This window comes from Nanorana parkeri, unplaced genomic scaffold (genome assembly GCF_000935625.1).
Source record: "Nanorana parkeri isolate BGI_ZX_2015 unplaced genomic scaffold, ASM93562v1 scaffold417, whole genome shotgun sequence".
NCBI classification, from domain to species: domain Eukaryota; kingdom Metazoa; phylum Chordata; class Amphibia; order Anura; family Dicroglossidae; genus Nanorana; species Nanorana parkeri.
The window spans coordinates 455,969-466,759 of NW_017306685.1; the positions used below are offsets into that span (position 1 = coordinate 455,969).

The window sequence follows — 10,791 nt, forward strand, 5'->3', positions numbered from 1 at the left end:
TTTTCCCCATCTGTGTGTGTTTAATCCTTTTCACTTTGTTCTGTTATCCAGGTCATAGTTATAGCTAATGGCTGGCCATATACCTTAACATCACATCAGCCACATTAAGTCTGTGTATGGGGAATCGTCCCGTCCACTATTGTATACCAACAGCCAGTGCCTGCCGCTGTCGGAATACTTGGGCACTGACTGCAGCTGATTGGCTACAGTCACTGTTCATCTCACAATTTTCCAACGATTGAAAAATCGCCACCCGCCGATCGAATTTTGGCTGTGTGATCTGTGTATGGCCAGCTTTAGTCCAATTCGATAAGATTTTGAGCTGATTGTGAATTTGGCCTGCTCACAAGGTACATGTGTTTTCCTTCAATCACAGAATCCATGTTTAATCGCGATTTCTATGCGTTTTTATTTTCTGTAGAACGTTAAAAGGATGAGAACGCCAGAGTTTGGATCAGTCCAGTGAGAATGTTATTTCTCAAGCCATGTGAAACAGCCTATGTGTTTTGGGGGTTCAAAATATGCTGGCAGTAAATGGGAATTAGAACTGGTCCGCCGTTGTAGAGTAATGTGAATAGCTCCAAGTGTTGCTCATCAGTCTGGTCATCTGACTTCTGGTGCTATTCACTTTGCTCTACAATGGCTGATGAAGGGGAAGTGTTGAGCCCCCAAAACGCATTGGATTACTGTTTTACATACATTGATGAATCCAGATCTTTCTGAATGTATTCAGCCTTTGTGGCACTCTCCTCCTTCTCCCTGCAGACTAGGCCAGGGATTCTTTGTCACACCTGACTGACAGAGGGATGCCTCTAATAAACTAGATTCGGTCTCCTGCTTTTTGTAGTCCAGAGCATTACATCCACCCTGGCGTCCAGCACTTCACCAACACATACCTTCTTTTTATTTCTCCAAAATGCATCATGAAATATGGGCACATAACTTGAAAAACACATTAGGCTAGGTGCACAACTAGGCATTTCCAGATTCGCACTGATTTTGCACGTTTTTTTGCCTTTTAAAATCGCACGTTTCTCCCTGCATTGAGATGTCTAAGGGACCAAAACTGCAGGCATCCGCCTGAAAATAGCTCCTGTATCTTTTTGCACTGCAGGCGTTTTTATAAGCGCAATGCGACGCTAGGGTGTGAACAGTTGGCATTGACTTGCATTGAAATGTGTGTTTCCGTGCGTAAAAACGCTCCGCTGTGAATCAGGCCTACATAGTGTAACGTAGGACTGGACAAATCCCAGGAGCTAATGCTTCTCAAAATTTAGGCCTCCAATTGTAAATGTTAAGGTTTCCTTTAGTTGTTGTCAATGGAGCGGACTCCTAAAACCAAAATCCTGCTGACTCCTGGATTGGACAGACTGGCTTCAGAATCCCATATCTATTTGTCCAGCCCTGGTGTAACGTGTGATTTTTACTGAAACATACCAAAAATGCAGCAAGCTTTTCAAAAACACAATTCACTGATGTGAAGAGCTTTCTAGATTATAATGTAACTCGTTTCCAGACACTTGTAATGGTGTTTTTTTAAATTTATTATACAGGATTTATATAGCGCCAACAGTTTGTGCAGCGCTTTACAATATAGGGAAGACATTACAATCACAATACAAATCAAGGTGAGATTGGAAAGAGGGCCCATTCTGCGTGCACATCAAACACGCTGGAGTGGTTGGGCCCTTACAATGAACAATTTCCACTTTGCTCTCATCAATGTTCTCATCAGTTCACAACAGAAAAGAACCAGAATAAGTACTTTTTGAAGTCTCGTTTAGAGCCCTGTGAGATCCTTATCCCTGCATTTAACGTTAATTGAACCTCATGTCTATCTGCACCCAGTATGACATGTTTAATGACGATAAAATAGAGAGTCGCCTGCAGTCTTTGCATTTTAAATGGTGATCATCAGTGAAAAGCACACTTTTTTTAGATCACTAGTTGATCTAATGAAGAGAAGGGTTCTGATCATGTACGTGGACAGTATTAACTACAGGGGCGGGTCCAAAGACTCCTAAAACCAGCCGAGTGTCCCAGGAAATCGGAGACCTGGAGGAACTATACACTTTTTTTGGTAAACTTTCTTCACAATAAATGGTTCTCGCATTAGGGCCCATTCACACCAGATGCTGCACTGCACTTTTTTTTGGTACAACTTTTGAAATGTCACAAGTGACTTTTCGTTCAGCTCTACGGGCACAAATGGGTGCGGAGTGGTTGTACTTCAAGTTCCACTGCGCTGAAAAAAAGTACAGCATGTCGTACTTCTTTTTTTTTCAGTGAACACCACTGTATTCCCATCACAATGCAGTGGTGTGAACCAATCCTGTCATTTGGGCTGTTGTGGAAATAATGGCTAATGCAGCCCCAACGCATTGGGTGTGCATCGGCCCTTAATGGTCCCGATGTTGGTTTTGGCCGTCTTTTTAAAGTGCACTCTATTTTTTGAATTTTTTTTTTTTACCCTCTTCTTGTCTTTGTACGTTGCCAGTATTTTCTTTGTTTTTATAGACTAAAACTAGCTATATACACTGAGGGAATGTTGCCTAATTCATCAATAATTTGCTTAGTGGGTGGCTTTGTCTGCTGGTTCTCACCCATTATCCTTTGATTAAAAGAAAATCAAAGGAGCCGGGTGGAAAATCGTTGGCCAAACAGATCTTGCATCCAATCGGATGCAGTCATTGTTCACGTGTTTTGACAGCTGGTGGGGCCATCTGTCAGAATACAATAGCTGCAGAAGGAGATTCTTCCATCCACGCTGTTCGTTGTGGGTGGAGAAATCTGTTAGATTTATTTTTTTTCCTGTTCAGCCCAAAAGCTGAACAGCGAAAAAAAAACAAGCAAATCTTAGTGTATACTCAGCTTTCGTGCCGCTTTCAGTTTTTACATTTTATTTTTGCAATAGTCGCAGTTCTATTTCACTAATTTGTAGATTGATCATGTGTTTATGCATCTGTATCTATTATCGCTCGCAACCTACTCTTGCCTGACAGTTGGATTTATTTATAGTTCTGTCTCTTTCAGTGCCCAAGGTAAACACATTACATAAGAAATATGTGTCATGTCAGACTGATTTTTACTTGTGTGTTTCTTATTCATTTTTCAGGCTAGCGCATTCTAGGTAAATGTCCTGTTCTAGATTCAGGTGCCTTGCGTAATCTGGAAATTCTTGTTCTAAATGTTCTGCTTTTTGATCTGCTTCTGGTAGTATCGGGCATACCGGAGTCAGTTAGAACTATGAATTGTTTTACATTGGTTGTCATGTAAACAATAGGGAAGCGGTGAATAAAGAATGTGACTAATGCTAAGACTGGTGAATGTTATTGTAGATTATAACTGTGTGTTTGCTTAGACTAGTCCTGGTTAGTACAGCAGCCAAAACAAACCGTGTTACAAATGCACAAACCAATGTTCAAAAAATAAAAGTGCAGTTCTTCTAAATTCAAGTATGACTATACTCTTGTCACACATGATTGGACATTATGTTGGAATTCCCGTGTATATTCTTTGTTCTCTAGATTGCTGAAGTTCGGGGATGGAAATTACATTGCTGGAATTCTAATTTGGAATATGCACCACTTTTTGTATAAAGGCGCTTTGGAAGCCTAGCTTGCTCCTAATTGCTTCATACTGCTTTTCAGTTATTGTGTTTCTATCCTTGAACGATATTTGATGCCACCTCTTATGTGGAGAAGTAGGAACAAGAGCGTGAGACAGCCACTGCCAGCACAATGCCTCTGATAAACATGCAGCAACTGAACGCATTGCTGTTTAGAGTTTTGTAACGCTTTAGTCGTGATCTGTAGATTTGTATGCGGCCCAAATGCTGTTTTGTTACATAACTTAAAATGAATATTAATAGATCTTATGCTGGTGATCTGGTAAATGTGCTAACCACATCTCTCTCTTCTTTCTCCCTGTTCAGCGTTATGCATTTGTGAGCCCATATTTATGCTTCTCTTGAGACGTGGCAGAACTCATTAATTTTTTCTTGTGCCTTTCCTGGAAACTTCTGGTTGTCATTGTGAACAGCTGTGGACTTATCTGACACGCACAAAACTGTCATAGCAGAACAACCATGGATCTCAAGACCGCAGTATTCAATGCTGCCCGTGATGGCAAGCTACGCCTTCTTTCCAAGTTGCTGGAAAACAAGGCCAAAGATGAAGTAATTTTGCTCATGTCGGAGAAAACCAATGGGGCAACACCTCTTTTAATGGCAGCCCGATATGGCCACCTGGACATGGTAGATTACTTGCTGGATCAGTGCAGTGCATCTGTGGAAATTGGGGGATCTGTCAATTTCGATGGGGAGACCATAGAAGGAGCACCGCCACTGTGGGCTGCATCTGCAGCTGGCCACCTTAAAGTGGTTCAGTCGCTACTGGATCATGGAGCTTCCGTGAACAACACAACCCTCACCAACTCTACGCCATTGCGGGCTGCCTGCTTTGATGGGCACTTGGAGATTGTGAAGTATTTGGTAGAGCACAAAGCTGACCTGGAGGTAGCCAATCGTCATGGCCACACTTGTTTGATGATCTCCTGCTACAAAGGTCACAAAGAGATAGCCCAGTTTCTGCTAGAAAAAGGAGCAGATGTTAATAGGAAAAGTGTGAAAGGTAATTTTACTTAGAGATGATTAATCAGCATCTACATTAATGGTTCAAGGAATGGGCACCCCCCTTCCCCTAATGTAGTTGTATAACTGTAATGAAACCTGGTATTATACTTTAATGCTTTTACTGTTTGTGTGAATTAAGGTAACCATATATGAAGGGATCTGATTGTTTCCAAACCTTCAGAACATCTTAGTCATATTTTCTGTTTAGCTTCTTTTTAGTTCTCTTGGAGCTCAGTTGTCTTTCTACTTGTCAATTAGCAGAGAATATTAGTAAATGCTGGCTGTTTAAAACCTCAATTCTGATCTTTAAAGGTCTTCTCTTGTGATATCTAAAAGGATACCAATACAAGTTGCAGTAAATATATCTATCGATATGTCTATCGATAGATATATCTATCATGTTAGAAAAAAAGGTTTACAGTAACGCAAGATAGTTGTGAAATGTGCTGCCCCCTTGGTGTGGATGGACTCATTATTTGAGTATCTGTGGGCATCCTAACCCATAGAATGAGAGTTTTTTTGATGTAATTGTTTACAATTTCTTTGAGTATATATTGGTAGCTTATTGGAAACCTCTGGGTTTATCATCTTCCTGTCATCAATACCTTATGAATTGACTCAACTTGGATAAGAATGCATGTATGGAGTGATTGCACTGGCTCTACGTGGTACTTTTTCCAGATCAGTGATTTAACCTAAACCTCTCATGAGAGACCTACATGGGCTCCCTTTTGATTATCTCCTCCTAAAAATATTACTATTCGAGATACCCCCCTGATCCTCTGTTCAGTCCTAAGTGAGTCATTGTCCCAAAAAATACACAGATCAGGAGCACTGCCTTCATTTGTTGAAGGCAAAGACAGCCAGACAATTTGCATTTACAGCAAGAGGGTAGCAATTAGCAGCCCCTGACTGATTTGGTGTTTTTTTTTTTTTTTACCAGTTTACTTTTAGGTTGTGAATAACAATTGAAAGACCTGGAGCCACTGCATGAATTAACTGCTCGTTTTTCTCTGGGGGACCGAATAAAGAAGAAATTCTCACCCGATACTCGATCCTGCTTGGCTGCTAGACCGGCCCTGTAGCCTCTTCTCCCCTGCGCACCAGCAGTCTAAGGACCTATCTAATCATGTCTAATACTGTGTATTAGACGTAAGGGAGCTAAGGGACGTGCTGGAGCATAGAGGAAGGTGAGCAGTCACTGCCGCAGGATTGAGGATCGGGTATTTCTTCTTTATTCAGTCTCCAAGAGGAGAACAAACCGTTAATTCTTGCAGTGCGGTTTTAGCCTCAGTGCAAGGGTTAGCGTTTAAAAATCCTGGACTTCCTCTTTAAAAGAATCTAAAAGGTTATAGGATTGACTGCTCAGACACTTCCAGGGAAAATAAAGATCCCTGAAGGCTGTAGCCACTTAATTCAGGTTAGTATTCATCTTGGGTAGGGAGTAGGTATCTGAAAGTACAGTTATCTTTTAGGTTCCCTTCACACCTTTCATTTCTGGTGCAGTCTTCTCCTAAATTGATATTTTGTATTCTGTAAAGTGTATCTAAAGCCAAAACCTTTATTTTGGACAGGGAAGAGTAAACAGCTGTCAGTCTTTTTTCCATCTCTGTCTGAATGGAAATATTTCTCTTTACTTCATGGCTTGTGGACACAACAGGAAGTGAGAGTAAATCTTTCCAAGACGATGAGAAATTACCTCTTAGACCAGGGCAGGACAAAACCCAGGATCCAAATGGGAAGCAGCGGTCCACATGTTATCGTATCCTATACGATGACATGCAGACTGCCGCTTACAGAGGCAACCTGTCACCCACATATTTACTTGAACGGACATGGCAGTGGCATCCGAAGGTTCCTGCTGCCGGATTCCCAGCTCACCCTGTCTGAGTGCCTTTTATAGGTGTATGGGTTGCAGCTGCAAAACCTAACCAAACCTCCATGCTTCACATTAGGTACAGGGGTCTTTTCTTTGAAAGCTTTATCTTTTTCATCTGTGAACATAGAGCTGTTGTGACTTGACAGAAAGCTCTAGTTTTGTCTCGTGACATTCTCCCAGGGTTTGTGGGTATGGGCTCACAATTCCTATTGCCGAACCTTTACTAAATGCAAGGAAGCAGGATCGGCACTAGATTTATGATTACATTGCTATTTTGCTTGATTCTTGTTCTATATGTACAGTTATTGTACATTTTCTCCACCCTATTTGCTTGGTACCCAGGCTTCTTCATGAAGCAAATTCCATGTAATCTACTCGCAGACACAAATTCCCATTTGGTTTATTTAATAGGTTGGATGAAATTCTGGAATGAGACCTTCAAAAATAACAGGTGCATTTTATGTGTTTGCAGTCGTTATTCTTCTGGGTTTTGCCAAAAAACATAGCCTCAGTATTGCTTACAATACCAACATTGATGGTAATTTTTTTTAGCTGCCTTTTGCTTTGTAATATAAACTAGCAATATGACTGGTTTGTTTTAGCAAGATGTCAAATTATAAGTTGTAGTAAGCTTGTACTAGAAATAGCTCCATTACCATATTGATGCAAATTGGTTTCAGTACGTCTTGCTTAATGGGAACTAATGCAAGTTTTTCTTTACTTTGTATTCATTGACATGCTTTTTGGAGAGGTTTGTCTTTTTTGGCAATGACCTTTTGATTTGAAATGTTAGTAATCGCACATGGCAATACACCAACCCTCACAACCCTAAATCAACTCTGACATATGTGCTGTACTGAAGCTTCTAGGTTAAAGTTGATGTAGCAACATCGTGCTAATTATACCTCAGTGCCAATTGCTTCTATTTTTAATGATTTGTGTTCTCTATTTATCGTTGGGTTGCAATGAACATGGATCGGTATTATGTTGGCATTGCCAAATAATAATCTGTTTAAAGATTTAAAAGAAAAACAAACAAAACATTTTACTTGCAATAAATAAAGAAAACAAACTGCTTACTTTAATATGCTGCCATTTAGCTTCAATATTGGGGTTTCAAAGCATATCTAAACTCGGAAACAAATATTTATTATTTTGCAGTTTATCAGTTTTTGTTTGTTTCAGTTTTTTTTTTGGTTCTTAGATGTGGTGTCTGTTTTTTGGGGGGGTTTTGTTTTGTTTTTTTCTTCCCTTTCAGGCTTTTTACCCCTTTTATCTGGCAAACATGAAGATTTAGTTGGATAATCTCCAGACTACAAACACCTCTTCCCCCATCTCTCTTAAGGTGCCCATACACTGTGCGATTATCGTACGATAATCGCAAAGTGCATGGAAGGCGTGCGACCGTTTTTACTGTACGGTCGCACGTCTTTTGTCTAAGGAGCATGCTAGAAAACCAGCCGAGAATCGTACGATTTTCGGCTGGTTTTTAGCATGATCGTAAGATCAGTGCCACACGGGCCGAGATGGGCAGATCGTACGTGGTTTTTAAAAAAATTACTTTACAACCATCGCAAGACTAAGGTCGTGCAATGGTTGTAAAGTGTATGGCCACCTTTACATAGGGAGGAAGGGTTTTGCAGTTTGGAGAGAGTGCTGAGAAAGCGAATACCTTGTTTGAGCTATCTGTGTACAGGAAGCTACAAAGACGCATATTTGTCTGTACTCGCAGAAAATGTACTTGGCCTAAATTTCAGCAGATTCCCACTGATTTGTTACCACTAGTGGACAAAAGTTGAATTTTTCCACCCAACTCAGCTATTTTTATCGGCTGAACAGTGACTACATCCTATTAGATGTAGGATGTTGGGGTATTTGGGCAGTTGTTGGTGCCAGCGGTCTAAATACAATAGCTGGCAATGCAGGAGGAAACGCAGTTCATTCCTCCATCCACACTAAACAGTGTAGATAGAGGAATTACTTGGGTTTTTTTTCTCCTGTTTAGCCCATGTGAGAAATCTATGTGTATATGGCTGGCCTCAATCTGAAAACAGAAAACCAAGGCTGCTAGCTTGTCATGACAATTAAAAGCCTAATTTAAAAAAGGGAACTATCCAAACTCTTGTTAAATCCCCCTCCCACATGCATGCTTTAAACAAGTAAAAAGCCCCAAAAAGGGTTTGAGGATGTGGATAGTCCTACCATTTAAGGTCAATAGATCTGGGGATCTCGATGCAGAGCTGACAAGGTTCTGAAAAGCGGCTGCGTGGCACTGGTTGGAAAAGATTTCCAGGTAGCCATGTTTTATAGCATTACAGGAACCTGCTGTGAACATGCACATTGTGTTACCATCAATGTAGGGCTGCAGCTAACCATTATTCTTAAAGTGATTAGTTAGCTGATTATTAATTTTTATCGGATTTCTTTTTTAAAAGGCTCCAGTGATGGATTACTAGTTTGTATTGAGATTGTAGTCTATCACAGGAGCAAGCCTGGAGCGGTGGAAGTAAAAAAAAAAAGTGTGGTTTGCAATATAGTACATTTTACAGCCACGCAATGCATAATACCAGCAGCTTTAGAGGAATACAACAAATCACACATATATACACACACACACCCACACACACACACACACACTAAAATATTCATTCGGTCGGTGGTATTCTGCATTGTGCCGCTGTATAATGTATTGCTGGGATTTGTTGTAGTCCTCTATAGCTGGTGGTATTCTCCATTGCGCTGTAGAACGTAATATTGCTGAGATTTGTAGTCATCTATAGCTGGTGGTATTCCGCATTGTTCCGCTGTATAATGTATTATTGCTGGGATTTGTTGTTCCTTTTATAACTGGTCAGTAGTATTCTGCATTGCGCCGTATAATCATTATACATCGCAATGCAGAATACCACCAGCTATAGATGACTACAAATCTCAGCAATATTACGTTCTACAGCGCAATGGAGAATAACACCAGCTATAGAGTAATACATCAGATCCCAGCAATAGTACATTTTATACAGCGCAATGCAGAATACCAGCAGCTGCAGAGGACTACAAATCCCAGCAATAGTACATTATAGTATAATGTACTATTGCTGGCATTTGTTGTATTCCTATATAGCTGCTGGTATTCTGCATTGCACTGTATAATCATTATACCGTGCAATGCAGAATACCACCAGCTATAGAGGATTACAAATCCCAGCAATAATAAATTGTACAGCACAATGCAGAATAACGCCAGCTACAGAGGACTACAAATCCCAGCAATAGTATATTATAGTATAATGTACTATATATATACACACACACACACACACACACACACACACACACACACACATATATATCAGGAACATTAAAAAGGTTTAGAATCTCTCATTGCTGAGTGACCTTACTTTGAATCGTGGGCCCTTGATTGTCGGCGCGCGTCGGGAAGCTCACAGGGAGGAGAGGAGCAGAGGCATGTCCTCAGTGTGCGCGGCTTAAGCGGCGCGGCGTGTGTGTGGAGCCGCCAATAGACAATTTAATTGATGGCCAACTAATCAACGATGGAAAACGTTGACAATGTTTTCCATCGTCTATTTTAATCGACTAAATCGAATAGTTGTTGCAGCTCTAGATCAATGCTATAGCAGCTGAATTCATGTTGTGCACGAGTACTGCAATCCTGATGTCAGTTTATTTCTGATGACCAGGGCCATTCATTTAGGGTCCAGTGTGTACACTGCTTTTGTTGCCACTAGAACTTTGCATTGGCCACTCCTTTTTAAGTTCTGGTTAGTGTAGCCTAATTGGTATTTTAATAATTTGTACACAGAGTACCACAAAAGAAATTCCTCATCTTTTGAAACTGGTTCTTTAATAACATAAAATGTAGGGCAGGAAAATTCTGTCACTTCTGCCATTGGTAGAAAGCCATACGTTAAAGAAGTCTGTGTTCTGGCACATCTGATGACACAGGGGTGTTCTCTGCCTCCTTTAGCAAGACTGGAAGTTCTCTGTAGAGGAAAGTTGTACAGAAAGGAGGACATAGTCTCACCAGTCCTGATGTAGCTGAGTGGCTGGCAGAAGGAAGAGGCATACATTTGAAAGTTGTTTTCCTTCCTTTGGAAAGCTTTTGTTAAAATACTTGCTAATTTCAGATGTAATTTGGTATAGTGGTTTGTGTATCTTATGCTGGACCAGAATATTTTATAACATGTTTGCTTTTTGATTAATAATAGTGTGTGAAATCAGTGTTTTAAATCAGAACTTTGAGCAAACTTTCTAATCCTTT

At 40.5% G+C, this 10,791-nt stretch overlaps 1 protein-coding gene across 1 annotated transcript in view; it reads left to right on the forward strand.

Annotated features, from left to right (window-relative positions):
- Window positions 1-10,791, forward strand: part of FEM1C (fem-1 homolog C) — a 40,917-nt gene that overhangs the window by 506 nt on the left and 29,620 nt on the right. The window contains exon 2 of the mRNA XM_018559847.1: window positions 3,935-4,631. Within this exon, the coding sequence (XP_018415349.1) occupies window positions 4,088-4,631 (544 nt within the window). The 5' untranslated portion in view covers window positions 3,935-4,087. The remainder of the gene's footprint in view (window positions 1-3,934; window positions 4,632-10,791) is intronic.